The sequence below is a fragment of the Prosopis cineraria genome, unplaced genomic scaffold, assembly GCF_029017545.1.
Source record: "Prosopis cineraria cultivar Desert tree isolate PC_DT_omini unplaced genomic scaffold, ASM2901754v1 PC13, whole genome shotgun sequence".
Classification (NCBI taxonomy): Eukaryota; Viridiplantae; Streptophyta; class Magnoliopsida; order Fabales; family Fabaceae; genus Prosopis; species Prosopis cineraria.
The window spans coordinates 13,845,405-13,869,117 of record NW_026555344.1 but is presented as its reverse complement, the minus strand read 5'-3'; the positions used below and the strand labels follow the sequence as shown (position 1 = coordinate 13,869,117).

The window sequence follows — 23,713 nt, the reverse complement described above, 5'->3', positions numbered from 1 at the left end:
TTATTGGGATTGACTAGTTATTGCTAGAGGTTCATTCAAGGATTCTCATAGATTGCATTTGCATTGCCCAAATTGATAGAGAAAGATCAACCTTTTATTTAAAGTAAGAAATAAGAGGTCACTTTTTAGGAGCTTAAGAAAAAGCTAACCACTGCATATGTAATAACCATACTTAATATGTGCCTACCATATGTGGTGTGAAAAGATGCATCCCTTAAGGGTTTGGATTGCATTTTGATGCAAGATGACAACATTATGGCATTTGCATCTAGGCAATTGAGGCCACATAAAGAAAACTACTCAACCCATGATCTTGAGTTGGAAGTAATAGTGTTTACACTCAAGATATAGCGTCACTATCTTTATGAATCTACTTTTAAAATCTTCAGTGATCATAAAAGTTATACTCCCTTACTAATACCACATACTTAATCAATAATTAAAACCCCTTCCATGGTAATTAAAACAAAAGTAATCTTTACAAATGTTTATCATGGTAGAAAGGATTAGTCATAGTTAAATTTTTCCAAAGAAATGGCCAAGTGTAACTTTTCAAGAATTGGGGTCTCAAAACTGTAGTAGATGTGGAAAATTCTATGGAAAGAACAAGTATGTTTTAGTCTTTTTTATTATGGCAGCTCTCTATTGCTTGAAAATTTTTCTTCCACAATAGAGCTTGTGCTAGAGGAGTACGCTTGTTTTAATGTCATGGTAGAACCAGTTGTGCCTCTTTCTACCATGACGGTACTAGATGTTTCTTTATTGTACTTTTCTAGCTTTTGCTTTTCATCTTTTGCTATAGCTTTTATTTGATTTTAAATCCTTGTTTCCTGAACTTTGTTGTTTTTAGGAATTAATAGTAATATCCTTTTACCCACAAAAAAAGTGAAATAATACAAATTAAGAATGTTAATCAAATTATTAGCAACAACAATCTCTTTAACTTTGCAATGATGAAAGATTGCTCATAAACATTCCTAATTAATTATAATTTATTTATGAATATTAAATAGTATTGGTAATGATTGATTTATATATTAAATCACACACTCCTTCCAACTCATAATATAAGTCATTTTTTAAAACTTTTGCTTGGTCCAAAATATAAGAAATTTGATAGATGTTATATATTTTTGTTTTTCAATTACACCCTTACTTTATTAAGTAATTAATAATATATTTTAAATAATTCAAATGTTATATTTATTACACCCAAGCGCATGATTGAAAAAATGTGAATTTTTTTTAAAAATAAGGTTTTAACCAACATTTTTAAAGAAATATAAATTAGTTAATAATGATTTGTATTGTGATTTGGAGAGAGAATTTGTCAAACTAATAGCTCATTAATTTCTTTTAGTAAATTTTAAAATTGGTTTAATTGATTCCTTATTAGAAAATTTTATTTGATATATAAAATGATATCAAATACTTAAATGACCAGTAAATTATTAACGGTAAGGAACCCATATTTTCCACGAAAAAAGAAGAAACGTTTGATAAATTAATTTTGCTAGTGAATCAATATTTAATAACACTTTGATATTCATACTTAATTTAATTTAATTTAATTGATGTATCATTCAACACTTTCATATTCATATATAATTTAATTGATGTGTCCTTCAACTCTTATGTTTTGCCGTTCTCTCGGTTATTTATTAGCATGAAGCTAAGAATTTTGTCCCTTAGAAAACAATATTCTTATTAAAATTCACACACACACACACACACACACACACACACACACAGTAGACTTAATACTTTATTGCATTAACTTTAGTATAGTTCCAGTGCATATGAGACAAAATATATGATTTAAATAACTGGTGTGCGGAAAATGTGATACCTAAACAAACCAAAAGTTGATACAAATTAAAAAAAATTAATTTTAATTTTCCTTTGTGACTTCCTTTTCCTTTTTTTTCATTGTTAATATAATTGATCTTTTTATTAAAAAATTAATTTTAAATATAGATCAGGACAAGTTAAATTGAGGGGTAACATATAGCTCATCCACCCTATTTAGAATTTACAAGGGTTGGCCTACCTGTTTTTCCACTAATCGATAGGCTTGATTCAATGCATTGCCTTTTGACCCTTAATTTGAACTGTGGTGATTGCTCCAACAATATAACAATTCTTGTACCAGTAATAGAAAGTATCAACTAGATCAACAATTACATGTATTTCTTACTACTTGGAGATAGCATTGAATTCCTTAGTAGTGACTCTATTTGCACAACCACCCAAGACAATAAGTCCTTTGACAATCTATACATGATAGAATTTTTGAATACAATTAATACCTCCTCATAAGCTGAGTTAGTACATCAATCATGCTTTTAAGAAACGTTAACCAAGTAGCAGGACTCTACAATGAAACTTGGCTTCGAATGATAAAAGTTGGGAAAATTGCTATTGAAGCTAGCTACAACTCTAAATGGATCAAATGCCAAAGCAAAAAGTGTTAATCTATGGTGTTAATTTATATAATGGACATGAATCCTTCAGAAAATATATGATCATTTCATATGCAAAGAAGACAACTTTCTATTACTTTCTTTTTTGTTATTACTATTAACAAAAGTCAAATTCAGTCATTGCATCATGTTAAAATATATTTATTTAGACTAATATTTACACACGACCAATTATATGTTGTATTATCTAAAGTAAGAAGGATTGATTGAAGATACTTGTCCTGGATGAAAGTAACAACCCAAAGTCAACAAATATGAATGTAGTTTACAGAGAGATCTTTCACATTAGTGGTAAAAGATGGGACTGCATGGCACTTATATTCCTTTGACTTGTAGTTATTGTAATGGGTAATTACGTATGGATGAAGACATTAATACATTTTTGTTATTGATGATTGATATTGTTAAGGAAGAATGACAAAAAGGTTCCAAAATAATTAATTAATTTAATTTAGATCCCAATTGTTAAAGTTTAAGAATTTATAACTCAATTTCTCAATTTTGCAACTACAAAAAATAAATTGCAAATTCATCACGATGTAGTTGCAAAATTGAGAGAGTGAATTGTAAATTTCTGGAATTTGGCACTTGGGATCCAACTTAAATTAATTAGTTATTTGAAGACCTCTTTATCATTCTCCATATTGTTAATGGTAGCTGCTATTAATTGTGATGAACTTATTATTTAAGCAGCCAAGCAATATTTTGCAGGTAATCAAACTTCTTTAATGCTACTAGGGACGTGAATGCTATTTTTTTGAAATACATAGGAAAAAAAACATAATTATTGTTTTCTATAGTTTTATTGTATTTTATTATTGGTCTCTATAGTTTCTATGTTTCAAGTCCATCTAATTTTTTTTTTGTATGCAAAATAATCCTTCTATTTTTAAATATTTCTAGAAAGACAGCAATTTGACACTATGTAAGGGTGTTCAACTTGTATCATTCTTGATTGGCCTATTCCATCCTGGTCATATGGAGACGAGTTTAGTCTTAGGCTCCAAAAATAATTGAGACGAGACTCTATGGAAGGGACGAGAAAAAGATTCAAGATGGGACATGATATGAGATTGCCCTTGGGATGTCCCATCCCGTCCGGAATATTATACATATATATAATTTTATATAATTTTTATATTATATATAATTTTTTATTTTAAAATATACATTAACTATATTAATTATATTAATATAATTTATACTTATTTTAATTATATCAATTATAATTTCAATACATACAATTTTTATTTAAAACTAAAAGTTTTTTATATTAATAATTTTAATAACACAAATAAACATTACAAGATAATATCTTTCTTTATAATATATTAATTATATTAATATAATTTATTTTTATATCTATCTATTTAATAACTTTTATTTATATCTTCTTACTTTAGTTTCGAAAGAGTAATTAGCTTCATATATCTCAACTAAAAAAGAAAAGCAATGACTTGATATTGTACTTGACTTATTTGTTATTGTTGCTTTTACAGCTTAGAAATCACTTGTAATTGCTATCATAATATGTTATACACTTGTAGTTGTGATTGATGTAATGCATAATTAACTTTAAATTATTATTATTTATGTACTTATATTTTTTTAATTTTAAACTTAATAAATTATGTGATTTAAAATTTTAATGAATATTATTATCCAAACATTTCTTTCACATTATTCGATTTATTGGGATGGTAGAACATCATTGTCCCCTCTCGATTCTAATGGGACGAGATAACTTTTGAGACGGGACAGACACGAAATAAAAATTTAGTCTCAACCTTTTTTTTTTAGATAGGACATGGGACAAGAATGTCTCTATCCCATCCCATCTCCTAAACACCTTGATGTCATTATGTGTGTTAAAATTTTTTGTGTAACTAATAGTAGTAATGGAGATGCTATCATGTTTAAAGCCACAATGCTTTTTGATAAAGACTCTGCTAATATTAGTATTTAGTGGTTTCAAAAGTGATTTTTAGTTACTACGGATCAAGTATTTTTACCTTTATTTTAACATTCAATATAGAGTCAGTAATTTAGATCAAACTCGATGGGTCAACCTGAAGCTGCCCCAAAAAATTTAGGGTCAAGCTCAAAAATAATTATTTTTTAATGTTTGGGCCTATTTAGGCTTCCCAAATAGGCTTGAGAAAATTTGGGCCAAGCTCGATCGGATTTGGGCTTGGCCCGAATACTTGAAGAAAAAATAATTTTTAAAAAATTATGTAAAATACAATAAATATAAATTAATTCTTTAAATTTTATTTCATTTTATACTAAAATACTATATATTTAATTGCATTACTATAGTTGTTTTTTAAAAAATTAAAATATTTATATTCTCATATTTTTATTATTTTAATCAATAAAATATCTCAAAATAATATTTAAAATATATTTTAATATTTAATTTTATACTTTTAAAACCCTTTTTTTTAAAGAAGAGTTTTGAGTTCTATACATCATTTATGTATCCAAAAAATATATATTTTATATTTTCTGTAAAATAATATGATTACTTTTAAAGTAAGAATAAAATTAAAAATAAAATTTGGGTATGTACAAATTCCTGGTTCTATTACAAAAGAAACATAATAAATAAAATATTCTTAAATAATTATTTAGTTATTATTTATGCCAGATTTGGTTAAAAATTAAAATAAAATAGAGTAAAAACCCTTTGTATGTGGGGGTTAAATAATATAAAAACTTAAAGAAAAAAATTTCAATAAAAATAGTATTTCAGTCATGATTTTTTTTATATAATATAGTGATGTCTATTTTTTTATAGTTTTAAAAACAAAAAGTATATTTTACCTAAAAGTTATTAAAAATTTTGAACTAATTAGAATAATAATTTTAAGTTAATAGTCTAAATGTAATTAAATTGAGATCAAATTAATTATAATTAAAAAATATAATTTAATTAAAATATATAAAATATTTATATATGACTATGATAAGATTAATATTTAAACAAATAAGACATTAATTTATAAATAAAGGAAACATTCATGAATAAATTACACATAATATAATAAAATAGCAATAGAGCTATTTAAGTACAAAATTGATAATTTATTATTTTTTATTTTATTCTTTTAAAGTCAAAATAATATTTTATGCTTAACAAAATTATTTAAAAATTAAAATTTGTTTGAAAATAAAATTTTTTTAAAAGTTTCGTGTATTTGGGCTGGCCTGAATAAGTCCGAAGCCTAAAGGTGTTAGGAACAGATTTAGCTACATAGGTTTTTTAGAATGGATTTGATACTTTAAGCTTGATTTGGATAAACTGACCCGCCCAAATTCTCAACTCTAATTCAATATAAGATTTTTTTTTTGGACAAAATATTCAATATAAGATTTAGTGTGTGTTTGGATAACATCCCAACTTAGGTTGGGATGTCCCAAACTTAGGTTAGAATATTAAAAATCTAAAAAGTTTTGCTTGGATAAAAAAATTACAACTAGCATTGGGGTTTGAATGGGTGTTTTTTACAAAGCCAATTGCCTCAACTTTTACAACATTACGTTGAGTGTACGGTGCACGTTGGACTTCTCTCCATTTTTTTCACTACCTAATCGTCTCCTTACTCTACTTCACCTCCTAATAGTCCTTTGTTCTAATATCTCTACCTCCTTCTCCTTTGCCCTGCCAAATTTGACTAAAGATTATCACCATTGTCGTTCGATCTTGACCATGTGTGTTGCTCAGTTGATTCTTGCTTGCTGTTGTCCTTCTTCTTCCATTCTTCTCCTACAAGATCTATGCTTCCTTGCCTTAATGTGTTCTTGAACTTGAGGTTCTAATCTCAATACGTCCACCTTCTGCAAAGAAGCAACCTGGGCCATTGCTAAGTTGCAGAGATCACCTATATTGGCTTCAAGTTAGGAGAAAGGGAAGGGGAGAGAAAACAAATAGAGAGAATCCGCGTGAAAACAGAGTGTGCATGTGTGTGTAGAATAAAAGCTAGTGAGAGAGAGAGAGGTTGAAACTGAAAGGAGTGAGCAAGAGTTTCTTTGATCATATATATATATTTTTTGCTTTTCTATTGATTATTCATGCTTCTACAGCATGCACAAGTGGACATGACATGGCAATAACTTAATAAATCATTTTTAGAATTATTTATTATAATAATTATAATTATATAATATCTTGTTAGGATATTAGTGTGGTTATATATATTTTGGCAATTTATAATAAAAAAGACATTGAATATAATTAGTTATAATTTTATTGAAAAATTAATTTATATTTTAGATTAATTAACAAATCACTTTATGTTGCCTAAAACTAACATATATATATATATATATATATATTATGTTGGCAATTTGAAAATTCAGACTTTTGATTTATCAATAAATTTTATATTTGTAATTTAATTCTTTAAAAAATAATTTTAAATATTTTTTTAAAATATTAAATTAGTCATAAAAATATATATAAAAATTTATATTTATTTTTGTCATTAAAAATCTCAATTGAATTTTCGATCAAATCATTTAAATAAATTCAATTTATTTAACTTACTTTTAAAAAAATATTTAAATATAAATCACGTTATATTAAATTTTTTTTAACCTTAATTTATTAATCTTAATTAAATTTTAATTTTAATTATAAATTTTTCAATTTAAATACACTCTCATTAAGTTGAGTGCTTGCCAAAAAACTTGAGATCTTCAGTGCCCCATGCTGTCTCTTTGAAAATATATAAAAGTAGAAATAGTTAAAAAAAAAAAGAAAAATAAAAACCTATAAGGACATAGAGCACGGGGGGAATAACATTGACTCCAGAGTCCAGATCATGGCACGCCATCGTCCTCGGCCTCGCTTCTAAAATTTCTAAAATTTCTGAACCCTAACCTTCCCATCCTCGCCGTCATCCTCTCGTCCTCCATTGCTGCTAGTGAAGTGATTAATTTGATCCGCTAGTGAAGTGGTTAATTTCCTCCTCCTAACCGATAATGCATGTCCAGCTAATTTAGGTTCAACGCTTTAATTTATGAGTTCAGATCCTCTCCAACGCCTTCTGCCAGCCTCGCTCCTTATGTGACCTCGCTCGTTGGTGCAATAGTTTTGCTGGGTTTCGTATCTACATAATGGTCGAACATTACAATAAGTACGGTTTTCTCTCCTGATCAATGATTTAAAACTTGTTTTCCGATTTTTTTTTTTTGCTTTAAATCTGTTTATGGTTTTCAATGAATCTTCCTAGGCTGGTTAAACTAGCAGCAAGGGCCTTCTACGATGATCTGACGAGCAAAGGAGATAATCAGCCTAAAACGGGTAGGAGTGATAACAGAGGCATTGCTGTGGTGGTGCTCGATGCACTCACAAGGTTCGGCCTTTGTTATTGTTTCTGTGTTTATCTGCTTTAAAAGTTGTGCGTTCTGTTTCCTTTGTGAAAATAGTACTATAGAAAGCAACATATGATTTTTTAACGATAAAAAGCAAACAAAAGAGAATAACTGGATGTGAAAATTGAACCTAAATCAACTTAAATGAAATGATAAGAACAGATCGGAGAAGTGGCAGTGTTTGCGTGAGGGCAATGCTGGTTTATTTTCTAGGATCATTGTATACTGGACAGTCTTTTTAGTTTGCTAAATCTCAACTAAAGGTCCTAGTCTTTGTTGGGTGTGGAATCTTTGGTGCACTGTGGATTGGCAGTGAATTACAGAAGACAATATTGGTTGAACTTTGATTTATGTAGTTGAAGAAGAGAAGGTATGTTTTTGGTCCTTGGTTAAGTGTGTTGATCTTTTTCTCTAGACGACAATGGGTTAGAGAAGAAGACTTGGCAAAAGACCTTAAATTGCACACAAAACAACTTCGTCGTACTCTGCGGTTTTTTGAAGAAGAGAAGTTCATTACCCGGGATCATAGGAGAGAGGTACCATCTTGCTTGGTGGATTCATAAGATTCTGAGTCTTTGCATACTGTTGCAATTTTATTTTCCAACACCGTTATCAATTTTAAATTCCAATACATGATTAAGTGTCGTAGTTGCTTCTTCTTCTTCTTCTTTTTTTGCATTTAACCATGTTGTTTATTCATCTGAGTGTCTTAAAATGATTATATTTTTCTCTTGTAATTAGTAATCTGCACTGATCATGTTCCTGTATTGTGGAGTCAGTGTCATTAGCTTTTTTTAAAGTACGCATATTGTTTCAATGCTTAACTTTTCAGCTGAAGACTAATGAGTGATGAGTCTAATTTGTGATTTTATTATTAATCAATCTTTAGAAAGGCTATAAGAATACTACAGAAGGTGATAAATAAGGGGAAAAGCTTTAGACCAATAGTTTGCTATTCTCTTTTTAGAATTAATTTCATATTCATCTTGAGCATTCCCTACATCAAAATCTGAAGGGATAGACTAGGCAGGACTAATTTCGATAACAAGTCTCTATCTTGACCTTGAAAGCTTTATGATGTTATAAACTAGGGGTAAAATGAGGTTTTACTTTCCTCTATTTATTGTGTGTTGGGGTTGGGGTCTGCAAAAAGTTACATTGTTGGAGAATGTAATTATCTGGAATTTTTCGCATGCCAAAATGTTTCATAATTTAGACTTCTACTTCATCGGATGTGGAAATAGATATTGATATCTTAGATTCTTATCATCATTCTATAGCATTCTATTTTTGTTTTAATCAATTTTCAGGTGGCTGAAATTTCTACCAAGTCTCTTTCCATGACATTATGTCTATTATGTGTTGTTGCTTATCTGTTCATTTGATCTCCTTGTTTCTGTCCCGACATGATTCTCCCAGTCGCACCACACTGATGCATCTATTCCTTTGGAATTCATTTTGTTCACTATAAAGTTATTTTCTTATTTGATTTGCTCTTCTGCTGCATATAGTTGGCCATCTTAGTCATTGGTCTGCTTATTGGACATTTTGATCTTGAAGAATAACTAGGTTTGATAAGCTTTTAAGTTTTATGTCAGAGGCTTCTATTATAGTAGTTTCTCTTTGTTATCTGCGGGAATTCTTTTTTTTTTTTTAAATTCCAGCTTTGCAAAATATGTTAAATAAGCAGTGTATAATTTTTAACTTCCTGAGTCACTTCTAATGGTGCAGGAAGATTCCTATTATTTGTCATCTTCAGTTTTGTGAAAGTATCATCAGTGATTTTATGGAGTCATGCACTCATTTACTTATGTATGTCATATCTTGTTTGGTATTCTTTCAGACTGCAAAAGGTGCAAAAATGTATAGTGCTGCTGTAGCTGCTACAACTGATGGTTCACTGGCACCCAAAGAGGGAGAAGAAAAGGTCAAGCTGCATACGCACTCTTACTGTTGTCTGGATTATGCACAGGTATGTCACTCTTTCTTTGAATGTATCTTTATAAGTTATATTTCGGGGATTTTACTGCTGATGGAAGGGGAAATCAAAATTATTTTTCCTTTTTCTTTGACAATATTTTAAAATTACTTGCCTGTCGAATCCTCCCTTCTATATTTGTTGGCATTGTTATGCTGAAATCTGTTGCAGATATATGATGTGGTTAGGTACAGATTGCATCGCATGAAGAAGAAGTTGAAAGATGAATTGGAGAACAAGAACACAATTCAGGAATATCTATGCCCCAACTGTGGCAAAAGGTTTTGGATGTTCATTGAAATCACATTATCATAATTCTGATCATATTTCGTTAATATAAAGTATTTTTGTCATGATATAAAGATTTGAATTATTTTAGATATAATGCCTTGGATGCTCTACGCTTGATATCTTTTGAAGATGAAGACTTCCATTGTGAAAGTTGTAATGGAAAGCTTGAGGTAGAAAGTGACAAGTTAGCTGCTCAAGAAGGGGGAGATGCAGATGACAATGCAAGAAGACGCCGCCGTGAGAAGTTGAAGGACATGCTTCAAAATATGGAGGTTCTGTTATAGTTTTATTGTGGTGCTTATTTGTATACTTTTCATCGTATGATGTAGCTGATAGAGCTTAGTGGTGCAGAATGGGAAGAAGAAATAGAGGAAAATCAGTAAATCTTACATTTGAGGGATCAATTCAGTATTTCAATAATCAAGGCGAACAACTACAACTGACTAAATGGTTAGACACATTTAATGGAAAGATATGTGATATTCTAACCCTAGATCTAACATGTGGTTACCATTTTTTTTTTTGGCCAAACATGCAGTTACAAAACTAAGCATAAGGGTTTGTTTGAATGCCTTGCTAAAATTATAAGTCATGTCAAATCAGAAGCTTTTATTTTTTGTGAATTCACATAAGTATTAGGTACGTTTTATGACATGTGAATTTTATATTTCGTAGAATCTATATATTACACAGTACTTGCCTAGATTTATTGGTGTTCCTCACCTTGATTTACTTGTAATGGTTTTTGACTATGCCACTCCTGGTGCACTGTGTTACCTGGCTTCTCCCTAGACACCCATTCATCATGAAACTGCATGTCAATGTTGGCTGATATAACATATATGAAACGGAGTGCAGGTACAGCTCAAGCCTTTGATGGACCAACTTAGCCGTGTAAAAGACTTGCCTGTTCCAGAATTTGGCAGTCTTCTAGCATGGGAGGCTCGAGCTAGATCTTCTGGTCTTGCAGCCAATGGAGACAGCAGTATTGGCGATTCTAAAATTTCTCACGGTCTTGGATATGGTGGGACGCCAATGCCTTACAGTGGAGATACTAAGGTAACATTTTCATGTTTGAGTTTGAGCAAAATATCTTTTCATTTCACTTGGTGATCTCATAGGTATTGTAGTTTTTAATCTTTTCTCTGTTTTAAAATGATAAGGTGCATTGCTGTTATGGTTGCCCTGGTTTAAATTCTAGCTTGTGTATACAACAACAACAACAACAACAAGCCTTTATCCCACTAGGTGGGGTCGGCTACATGGATTGCAAGACGCCATTGTGCTCTATCATTTATTAAGCTTTTAGAAATATTATTAATTAAGAGATCACGTTCATTTTGATAAATGAATCTCTCTTTTACATGAGAGTCTCAGTTCTTAAGTAGTGTTAATGATAGGGACTCAGAAGAGTAGGGATTAGAAAAAGTAATCTATTAAGTTAGCTAGAGCAAGGATCTCACTCTAAATAACTTAACAGCCAAGTAGGAGAATCTCCAAAGGAATAATGGAATTATTTCTTCATTCATATCCTGCTGTGTATGGGAGCTAGGATATTTAAAATAAGAGAATACAACTGAATAATTCAAATAATGCAAGATACTAGCTTAAAAATCAGGGACGACTCGCAGGAACCTCCCTAACAGCCTTGAGGTCCTATTGTTTAGCAACTAACAGAATAACAATTCAAATAACAAATAAAATAACAGCAACAATTAATTTAAATCAGATAAATCCCCTAAAACATGCATGACAGCATCAGTTTCAACTGTCTTCCTCTTCTTTCTACGATGATAAGTTATTAGTGGTCTCCTAAGCTGATTTGGATCCTTATCAGTTAATATGAGCAGTCTTTAAATTTATTGGAAGCATGGATGATCAATCATTTGGTAGTTAGGCTATTGCTTGCTTTTTATTATTCCAAATGGGCATGCAAAGCTTTAATAAACTTTAAGATAGTTGTTATGGTTGCCCTAGTTTAAATTCTAGCATATATATGATTTTGATTTTGATACAGGAATCTCTCAGTTTTTAAATATGCGACTAGGTAGAGTGTTAATATGGGTATTTTTGAAATTTATTGGGAGCATGGATGATCATTTGGTAGTTAGGCTACAGCTTGCCTTTTACTATCTCAAATGAGAATGTGAAAATTTAAGATAATGGTCGAAGAATGGTGAATGTAGTTGCTTACATTTGCCTAGAACATACACATTATGATATCCTCTCTCCTCTTCTATTTATAATAATTTTAAGATAGAGTTTAATCACCCTAGATGGAGAAGAACATTATCCATGAGGATTTTAGCTGTTACAAATAAAACCCACAAAAGGAAAACATACCAAGGGTGGTAAACCTAAATATTGCAACCACTTTCAAATGAAAGATGCCTACGTGCAGCATTGACTCACAAGGTTGTACTCTTGGTCTTGCACTTCGTGATTCAAGGAACTCAGTAGCAACTAGTACTTTCACTGACAATGTCCTTGGTAGAAAAATAGCGAGTTCCATATTCTATGACTTGCTTCTCATGAGTCGGCCTTAACATGCTCCCAATTTCTCTTCTTGACCATGTTGTCTAGTCATTTGAGGTCCAATGTCTTGTATATACTTTTCCTGAGCAGTTCCCTGGGTTTTCTTCACTGCTTGGGTTGCTCACTAGGCACCCAATGCCCACATAGCTTGAAGGCTGAAGGCTTTAGTTCACTGCTAATTTTTTTTAAAATAAAATTGTCAAACGACAATCACAGGAAAGTGTTTGTTTATGTTGTCTTTGGATTAACGGGAATTTAGATTTGGATTTGGATTTGAACTTAATTTTCCATTTAGTCACATAAAAGTCTCTGAATTTGGATTTGATCTAAATTTAGATTCATGTTTTATTATAACTTTTTTGTAATTTCAAATTTCTCCCTATACTTCAATCCTCTTGTTCTTTTCATGTTTTCACTAATGGTGCCTTTGTCACTCGTCTCTTCTCTCATCTCTCATTTTCATTTCTCAAATTAAAGTGTCTAAACTTGTCGCTTCCAATATTTCATTTTTGTTTTGAATTTTAGCTCATCTTTCTTTTTCATTTGAATTTTTTTATAATATACAAAAACAACAAGCCTTATCTTGCTAGGTGGAGTCAGCTATATGAATTATGTGACACCATTGTGCTCTATCATTTATCAAACTTTTAGAAATGTTAATTAAGAGGTCTAAAAAGTTATTTCACAGGTGCTTCTCGTGGTCTTCTTTATACATATTCAAACTATTTCAAATGATTTTCTACCATTTTTTCTTGAATAGGTGCGACACTTGCTTCTTCCCGTATGTGCTCATTTTGGATTTTGTCTATACGTATATGTTTGCACATCCATTTCAACATTCTCATATTTATTACTCTAACTTTATGCTCTTGCTGTGCCATTAAAGCCCAACATTCACTATCATATAATATTGTTGGTCTTATAATAGTTTGATAAAATTTTGCTTTAAGCTCATTAAGCGCCTTACGATGGCAAATAACTTCTTTAGCCTTTCTCCTATTAAACTATCCAGTTTGTATCTTATGTGCAATATCTCCGTTAATTTCCCTATTATGTTGAATAATAGCTCCCAATATTCAAATTTTTCTACTTGAGGTATACTTTGATGACCTAACTTCACTTCCAAATTACTACTCACTAACTTCTTATCAAAATTATAGTGTAAATATTCCGTTTTACTCGTACTCAGACAGAAACTTTTTAACTCTAATGTCCTCTTCCATAACTCAAATTTATAATTAATCTTCTGTTGTCTCCGCAATAAGAACTGTATTGTCTATAAAAGCATGTATTTGGGGATTTCCTTTTGAATATGCTTAGTCAAAATATCTAAGACTGGGTCAAACAAATAAGAACTCAAATGATTCTTGGTGCAGTTTAATCTCTATAGGAAAGTCTTTTGTTTCGTTGTAGATGTTCTTATACTAGTTGTTGTCCCTTTATTCATATCTTGTATGGCTTGAATATAGGTAACCTGACCACCTTTTTTTCCAATGCTTTCCAAAGTATTTCTCTCAGTATATGATCATAAGTTTTTTCCAAATTAATGAAAACCATATGTAAATCTTTATCTTTATATTGGCACTTTTTCATTAATCTCCCTAGTAGATTAATCGCTTTTGTAGTCGCCTTATCTTGCATGAAGTCAAATTGATTATCAAATATATCAATTTTCAATCTCAACCTATGCTCAATCATTCTTTCCCACAATTTCATTGTATGACTCATTTCAATTACTCTTTTCCCTTGGTAGAAATTTTTATACCATAAAAAAAAAGAAATTGATAAAAAAAGGAATTTTAGAGACATGGATTTTCAATGTGAGATTTTAAATCTCAATTCCAATTCCAAATCCTTCAATTCAAATGCTACCTAAGTCCTAATTTTTTTTTTTTCGCATGGGTTGTCAAAGTATGTTCAATAGATCGACAAGGGGTGGACATACAGACTTGTTATGCATAACTTGTATTTTTATGTTGTCCTATGAAAAGTATATTCAAGACTAGTGGCTTTTTTTATTTGTAGTAATAGTTCCTGTATGGAATATTTTGGCAATTCAGTATGGTATGACTGGTTTTACAATATTTTTGTGTTGTGGCATAAAACTCATCTTTTTCTGACTACTGTATCATACTGTCATGGTTGGGCTTTCTTCCGTTGGTTTTGGACTTGAGCAGTTTAATTTCGACCTACATTTTGCAATCATTGAGATCTGATGTGCATTTAATTTGCTCAACATGGTGCTATTTTTGTGTAGTTTGGTTTCAACATTTGGTAAACATTATCAATAGTGAATAAATCTGAAGCACAACGCCTAGGTTTTTCTCGAGTTATTTGAAATGGTGATTCTGATAATTTCATTGCTAAGTGATCTATTGCTGGATGTAGGTTGTAGTTGACTTTAATGGAGCGGAAGGCAAAGGAGAGGATATTAAGTCTGTAACTGAAAGTACATCTCTAAAGGTTTTGCCACCGTGGATGATAAAGCAAGGGATGAGTCTTACAAAAGAACAGCGTGGAGAAGTGAAGCAGGAGATGAAGATGGATGGGGCTTCAACTTCCACTGCGACACAGTATTCAGATGACAAAAAGTCAACAGTTGAACAGGATGATAAAAAAAGCTTACAGGCTCGTTCAATCAAATTAATGTTATTTTTGTTGATGTTATAGTTGTTTGTCACTTGATGTTTCTACCTCTGCCCCCAAAATCTGTTAAGAATGATTATTCTTACAGTGATCTCTTTTTTGTCCTGTTATAGGATGAATACATTAAGGCTTATTATGCAGCATTACTCAAAAAACAACAAGAATTGGAAGAGGCTGCAAAAGCACAAGAACAGTCATCAAATGCATCTGCGCTTGAGGATCCTTTTAGTGGTTCTTCGCATCGTCAGGTTGGCATGAAATCAAAACGTGAGGACGATGATGGTACTGAATGGGAGGAGGCTCCAATTTCAGGTAACTATTAGTCTTTCTGATTTGATTAGGACAAAAATTTGAATCCTAACTTCAAATCTTGCATAACCTGTACACACACATCAACTGCTGATTTTTGCCTCCAAGAAAATGTTATCCCTCTGAAGAAACAACCCGACAAACATTAATTTAGAGGTCACTTGTAATATGTTGAGGAGTTTTGATTATTGTTATAATTAGGGTAAAACAGTACTGATATTTTATTCATAAGAAGTGTTTACGTATATAGAAGAGATGAGAGGAAGAGAATCTTCACAAATCACTAATATGTCTCCTATAATCTTGGCAAATCAAATCAGATGCTGATAAGAGATAAAATCAGATATTAATAACAGATAGCAGAGCTTATTTAAATAAGGAAAATTAGGTCTAATCTTGATATGGGCCTATGTGCCTTAGGCCCTTATCCAACACTCTCCTCAAGCTGGCGAATAGATGTTAATCATTCCTAGCTTGCTTCTGAGTCCTTCAAATTTGTTTTGGGTTGAGGATTTGATCATAATATCTGCAATCTGGTTCCCTGAAGGGATGCAAGATAGATCTATCACCTTAGCTTCAATTTTTTCTTTGATGAAGTGTTTATCAATTTCCACATGCTTCATGCGGTCATGTTGAACAGGGTTGTTAGCGATCTTTATGGTTGACATATTATCACACCATACTTTAATCGGACCATTCAGATCAATCTTCAATTCCTTCTAAGAGACGAATGATCCACATTCCTTCACATATTCCTAGTGATAAGGCTCGGTACTCTGATTCTGCTGAACTTCTTGACACTGCTGGTTGCTTCTTACTCCTCTAGCTCACTAAATTTCCCCACACATAAGAACAATACCCAGTAGTTGATCTTCTATCACTCTTTGAGCCTTCCCAATCTGCATCATTGAATAATTCAACATTTCTGATGGTATTCTTTGAAAAAAATAGTCCTTGTCCGGATTCTTCTTCAGGTATCTAAGAATCCTGTAAACTGTTATCATGTGTTCCTTTTGAGGAGCACTAGAGAATTGACTCAACACTAACTGGAAAGCATATGTCAGGTCGTGTGTGGGATAAATAAATTAGTTTTCCCCCTAACCTTTGGTATCTTTCTTTGTTTACTGGTATGCCATCTGGTTTAATTGTCAACTTCTGATTTAGTTCCATTGGAGTGTGTGTAGGCCTTGCCCCCAACATCCCCATTTCCTTTAATAAATCTAGAGTGTATTTCCGTTGTGATACACTAATCTCCTTTTGTGTTCTTGCCACTTCCATTCCCAGGAAGTATCTTAAGGGACCAAGATCTTTAATCTCAAATTCTGCTGCCAAGTTCCCCTTTAGTTTAGTGATTTCTTCCACATCGTTCCCTGTCAACACGATGTCATCCACATAAACAATAAGGACTGTTAATTTTTCTCCACAATGCTAGACAAACAACGTGTCATCTGCTTGGCATTGTTTGTATCCCCAAGACTTGATAGCTCGAGAGAATCGGTCAAACCAAGCTCTTGGAGACTGCTTTAATCCATATAGCGATTTATACAAACTGCAAACTTTATGAGAGTTTTCAGAATTTCTCAAACCAAGAGGAATCTCCATGTATACTTCCTCATCCAGATCACCATTTAAAAATACATTTTAAACATCCAATTGGTGAAGTGGCCAACCTAGATTAGCAGCAAGTGATAATAATACCTTAACTGAGTTGAGTTTGGCCATAGGGGAGAAGGTCTCTTGGTAGTCTATACCATAGGTCTGAGTGAAACCCCTTGCAACTAATCTAGCTTTATATTTGTTTATACTTCCATCAGGGTTATATTTCACAGTGAAAACCACTTCCTGCTAACAACAGATTTTCCCTTTGGCAAGTTGGTGATCTTCCAAGTTTGATTCTTGTAAAGTGCCCTTAGTTCTTCATCTATAGCCTGCTTCCATTTATGATCAGTTGTAGCTTCAAAACTATTAGGAATTTTCACATGTTCAACATTCGCCACAAATGTCTTCATATGAGGCGAAAGTTTCTTATAGGAAACATACCTTGCAATGGGATGTTGGGTAACTCCTCTTCCCTTTTCTAAGAGCAATAGGCCATTGTAGGTCTTCAAGACTCACCTCAGGTGTGGAGTCATGGCTTTGCATCGGAACAGAAATGGGTTCAGCTCTTTCTCTGTTATGGTCCTGTTCACTAGCATGATTAGGTTCCTCCACCCTAGTTTTGAGGTCATCAAGGAACAGGCTAAGAGGTTCAAAATGGTTAACATCCTGAAAATCTGATCTGTTTTTGGAATTTCCAGAATTTGTAGAATCTGAACTGATTCTTGGTGAAACATCAGTATATTGAGATAAGGTTGTAGAATCAAAGGAGTTAGTATGTTCAACGGTGTCATCTAGTGATATATGGGGAACATCCTGTTTCTGTCCAGATTTGGAACATTTATAATGATCATTACAAATCAGCCATTTATTCTCAGATTTATTCTCAGTAGTCTCCCCCTGAATGGGTGATTTGGAGTAATAGGGTTGTTTTTCAAGGAAGTGAACATTCATGGTCACATATACTTTATTGGTGACAGGAGAAAAACATTTATACCCTTTTTGACTGGAAGAATAACCCAAGAAAATGCATTTTATGGCTTTAGTATCCAATTTTCCTGCTCCCTCATTATAAACAAAAGCTGTGCACCCAAAAATCTTTTGAGGGATGTTGGTAGTAAGAGGAGAGTTAGGAAAACTTTTAGAAAACTTTTGAAAGGGTGTGGCAAAATTTAAAGTTTTGGAGGGTAAGTGATTTATAAGATAAGTGGATGTAAGAATAGCATCTCCCCAAAATTTGTTTGGAACATGAATTTCAAACATAATAGCTCTAGCTACTTCAAGTAACTGTCTGTTTTTTCTTTCAGACACACCATTTTGTTGGGGTGAGTAAACACAGGATGTTTGATGATGTATGCCTTTTTCTTTCAAAAAATTTTGAAAATTCAGATTCACATATTCCCTCCCATTGTCACTTCGAAGAATTTTTATGGAAGTCTGAAACTGATTTTGAACAAAGGCATAGAAGTTTTTAAAGATATTGAAAACTTCTGATTTTTCTTTCATCAGAAATACCCAAGTCAAGCGAGAATGATCATTAATAAATGTTACAAACCATGTTGTTTTAGAATTTGTTTCAAATTTGGATGGACCCAAAACATCACTGTGGATGAGAGCAAAAGGGTGACTTGGTGTATATTTGTGGGATGGATAAGAATTTTGAACTTGTTTAGCAAAGTGGCAAGTCTCACTATGAAACTCAGAAACTGACTCTTTATTGATATTTGGAAATAAAAATTGCAAATAATGTGGACTAGGGTGGCCTAACCTAGAGTGCTATAACATCAAGTCTTCATGAGACATAACAGAAAAAACACCATAACTTTTATTTGATGAAGATCCATGGATATAGTAGAGTCCATTTCTCTCCTTAGCATTGCCAATCATCCCCCCCCAAGGCCAAGTCCTGAAAATCACAGCCACTTTTGTCAAAAATAGCACGACAGTTTAATTGAGATGCCACACATTTTACAGACAATAAGCTGCACTTAATCTCAGGTACATATAACACATCCTTCAACACAATATTTTTAGAGATTATCACAGTGCCAGATCCGAATACTTTAGCGTACTGTCCGTTTGCAACTTCAACAGTCTCATGCTTAGAAAATTCACTAAATTTAGAAAACAGATTCCTAAAACATGTTACATGATCAGATGCCCCAGAATTGATGATCCAAATATTGTTGGATTTTTTCATACTATCAAAAGTTTGAGTTAAAGCTGTACCTGCTTGTGCCAGTCACAGAAGGAGTATTATTCTCACATATTTTTGCAGATGCAGAATGTTTCTTCGAAACTTTCCTTAAGACCAGCAGCTCTTCAGTGCTTAATCCCCCAATTTCAGCTTCTGTTGTGGTTACTGACAGTCCCTTGCCTTTCTGTTTGAAATTCTGAGGCTTGCCATGTAACTTCCAACAGGTTTCTCGAGTATGTCTGTTTTTATTGCAGTGATCACATCTTCCAGACTTCTTATCCTTCATATCTCCTTGATTTCCTTTGACAACAAGTGCAGAACCTTCGAATGAAGTAGAAGGCGTAGAATGTCCTTGGGTGAAAACCTTTCGACTTTCTTCGCATTTGAGCATGTTAAAGGCATCTTCTAGTGATGGAAGAAGCCTTATGCCCATTATACGTCCTCGAACATCCTCAAAGGAGTCATTGAATCCAGCACCTTTCTCAATCAACGATCTTTCTGTAGTACTCTCCATCTTGCTGGCAAGTCCATTCATGGACCTTGTAAATATCAATTTGTTGCGATAGCCTCATGAGAATATTGTAATATTGAGTGACAGATTGCTCTCCTTGCAAGAGATTTTGAAGCAATCGCTTCACTTGAAAAATGGCAGCTGTGTTCTCCTTGACTGAGTAGGTGTGCTTCACAGATTCCCATATTTCTTTGGCTGTAGTTGCCAATAGGTAATTTTCGCCAATCTCGACAGTCATAGAATTCACGAGCCAGGCGATGACCATATTGTTTTCTGCCCACCAAGACTTGAACTATGCATCTGTAATTGCTGGAGGATTCTCTGAGGTATTTCTCGCGATTCTTTCCTCTAACAAACATCAGAATATGTCGCGACCATTGGAGGTAGTTGTTGCCATTAAGACGATGAACAATCACAGCTTGCGAGAACAAATCGTTCCCTGAACTCAATGTCTCGAAAGGAGAGTTCATGCTGTGCGCATTCAAACCAGTACCTTGTGAGTCTTCGTTGGCCAATGATATTGTGCCATCACTTGTGGTGAAGACTCACAGCTGGTTTGTTAAAGCTGCCCTATATGCCATTGATCACAGACCAAGGCTTTGATACCATGTTATAATTAGGGTAGAACAGCACTGCTATTTTATTCATAAGAAGTGTTTACATATATAGAAGAGATGAGAGGAAGAGAATCTACACAAATCACTAATATCTCTCCTATAATCTTGGCAAATCAAATCAGATGCTAATAAGAGATAAAATCAGATATTAATAACAGATAGCAGATCTTATTTAAATAAGGAAAATTAGGTCTAATCTTGATATGGGCCTATGGCGCCTTAGGCCCTTATTCAACAATTATAAATAGTTATATGGCATTGGGTGGTGGAACTTTGCTTGTCCTTTCAATTACCTTTGATTAATCTTAATGGTAGAAATAACTCTACACAGTATACACTGGAAGTGCTATTATGTTTGGCATGGAAATTTGTTAGAGCATGATTAGGGTAGTGACAATGGCAGCTGCACCTTTTGGGTCATGTGGCACAATAGTAGTTGTTGCTTGTTATGAGTTGATGAACTGCATGCATTCATGGTTGATATTTAACTTAGCTAGCAGAACAATTGTAATGACAACTAAGGTAAACTGTGTTGATGGTAGTGGAGGATGGAGATGACAATGGTATCAGTGATAGAAATGGAATTGGTGTACACTGAAACAGAAATCTTTTGTTGAGGATTTAAATAGCTTAAGTGGAATGGGTGGGAGAGACTTCTCATGCATTATAGAAATTTATTTCCATATCAGAAAATGATTATCGGAATCATGTTTGGAACTATGGGCTAAATTATAAATCACTATTAGAAAATGGTTTGAGATGGTTTGGACATGTATGAAGAAGGTTGCTGGAGGCATCGGTGAGGAGAGTAGAACGGATAATTTTAAGCTTTATTAAAAGAGGTAGAGGAAGGCCAAAGAAAAGACTTATGCAATTTGTTGATTGAGATCTTTTAGTTAACGATACAGTATTTCTAAAAGCTTGGTAAATGATAGGGGCATAATAACGTTGTATAATTCATATAGCTGACTCCACCTATTATTGTTGTCTGATACCTGTGGGAAGATTCATCATCTAGGTGGATATATCATATTATGGATGTGCGTTTTTTATGCATTTTGTTTGCATTGTTTAGATTTGGATTAGACGAATCTTTTCATAGTTAAATTGTAAGCCATCAAATTTATTAACTATTATTTATAACATTGTTGTGATTTTGCATTTTTCTTTTTTAAATTAAAAAATATACTTGCCTGAGAAGACTAACATTATTCAGAGTCTGTAAGTGGCGCGGTGCTCTACAGTTTTCATTATTATATTAATTTAATAAAAAAAATATTTCCTCCGGTCATATTTATAGAACTGAGAAGGAAGATTTTTTGTTTGTTCTATTTATAAGTTACATTTTTAAATTTTCATCACAAATTTTCCTCTTTATCTTCTATTGAATGTTGAAAAGAGAAAATAACTTGTTAAAATATGTATATTTAATGAGGGCAAAGTTGAGATTTCTTAAATTTTTAGACAAAGTTAATGAGTTTTAAGATTTTTCTTAGTTTTGGTGAAAAATGTTGGAAGTAAATTATAAATAGGATTTGGAGAGTAACAAGATATGGATTTTTCAAATTAAATTATAAAATAGTTTAGGTAAAAATGCGCATATGAGAGATTGGGCACTGGAACCAGATGAGTAAATCAAATTGAGATGCTGTCGCTAAGACCGAGCAACTTGCCTTGTTCATCACCTGTCAGTTCGGGTAGATCTTTTGCCCCTTGAATTGTGTGTCATTAGAAATTTGGAATTTACATGAAACAATATATTGATGGTCCCTTTCTGAAATTTTCTTGTAAACCTGTGTCCCCTCTCCCGTGTCGCTCTCTTTCCTATGTATTTTTTACTGGCTATCTTTTTTGAGTCTCTAATAGCATGTGCTTGGGGTTGGATTTTAAAGGCAATGCAAATGAGAATTACAAGGTCAATGACTTGAATGTTGAAGCTGAGGTGGCAGCGGATGACGAAGAGGATGACGATGTTGACTGGGAGGAAGGTTGATGAAAGTATTATGGTTAGCCTGAAATCACTTTTGGTCCTCCAATGATTTTGTAAAATCATGGCTTACTCTTCAAGATTTGATCAATGAAATGCTGATGCTTTCTTGGTGTGCATTGCCTTGAATTTGGTTCATCATTTTGTGTATCTGATGTATTAAAAAAATTTAGGGCGATTTGCATTTTTAACTTACAAAGCATCAAGGAAGTACTTATCCTCATAGCATTGCTATATTTTTAATATCTGGCAATGTCCTTGGGCAATACGTCGCGGCAAATTGTGACTGCCTGGGCAGCTGATGCTATTGTGCTGTGAGCATGTATATGGACTTTTTGTATAAGCCACGGCCACCGAAAGTAATTTTTTATAAAGTTCTTGAATAAAAACATGTCAATAATTTACTGGAGTTGATAATAAATACTCAAGTCAGATTGTACAAGACTTAAATGTGTAATGTACATAATTTCGAGAATCTGGTTTTCAACAAGAAGCTCAACTTTTTGTGATCGGGCAAGCTTTCTATTGGCTGTGGTTGGCTTGTTGGTGGGCGTTTAATTGCTGAGACTAAGTTGGTAGTCATCACATCTTAGTCTGTGTACTATGTTATAAACTCTAAAGGGCATTAAGAAAATCATACTAGAGCATTAGAGAATTAGTTTACCAAAAGATTCCTTAATTGAAATTTCCCTTAAATTAATAATCATTTGGATAACATCTTTAAAAAAATTGCAACAAATTTTAGGGAAATCATATGAGGGTTCTTCAAGTCTCTTAAAGTTCATGGGAAATATAATTCTAAGTAGGACTGTTAAATTCTAAATTGACTTGATGCACATGTTGTGCAGAATTCGTTTGTGATATATTTTGTTTGTCCATTTTACCCATGCCCATTTTAGATTCTGAGGTAATGGCTTGCTTACTCATTTTCTAAGCATTATAATGCATTGGACAACATCTCTTGGACACATTGGATCTTTCTTAAACTAAATATAGATGGTCACTTGGGCATTGGATCCAAAACATTCATTTTTGCACATACATACATACTGGAACATTCGACATTCTTATTTGCATTTAATTGCCAAAACATTTACTATAAAGGGTTATGTCTAGTGCTTCATAATATGATGAATCAATATTTGAATTTTTGTTGGGAGATTTTACATCTAATGCTCGATAGT

At 32.5% G+C, this 23,713-nt stretch overlaps 1 protein-coding gene across 3 annotated transcripts; it reads left to right on the top strand.

The window, feature by feature from the left end:
* The first annotated feature begins 7,279 nt into the window (after positions 1-7,279).
* LOC129290706 (uncharacterized) lies at positions 7,280-22,658 on the top strand. Of its 3 annotated transcripts, XM_054927588.1 has the most exons (10): positions 7,280-7,624; positions 7,721-7,843; positions 8,278-8,398; positions 9,706-9,834; positions 10,012-10,121; positions 10,220-10,403; positions 10,990-11,190; positions 15,055-15,294; positions 15,426-15,624; positions 22,435-22,658. In XM_054927588.1, exons 1-10 carry the CDS (start codon positions 7,605-7,607, stop codon positions 22,533-22,535), a joined length of 1,428 nt encoding a protein of 475 aa, XP_054783563.1. In that variant the 5' UTR covers positions 7,280-7,604; the 3' UTR covers positions 22,536-22,658. The 3 variants fall into 3 exon arrangements, with proteins under 3 accessions (XP_054783563.1, XP_054783565.1, XP_054783564.1); XM_054927589.1 differs by lacking the exon at positions 7,280-7,624 and having other exon boundaries at positions 7,735-7,843; positions 8,219-8,398; XM_054927590.1 differs by lacking the exons at positions 7,280-7,624; positions 8,278-8,398.
* Positions 22,659-23,713: the final 1,055 nt, after the last annotated feature.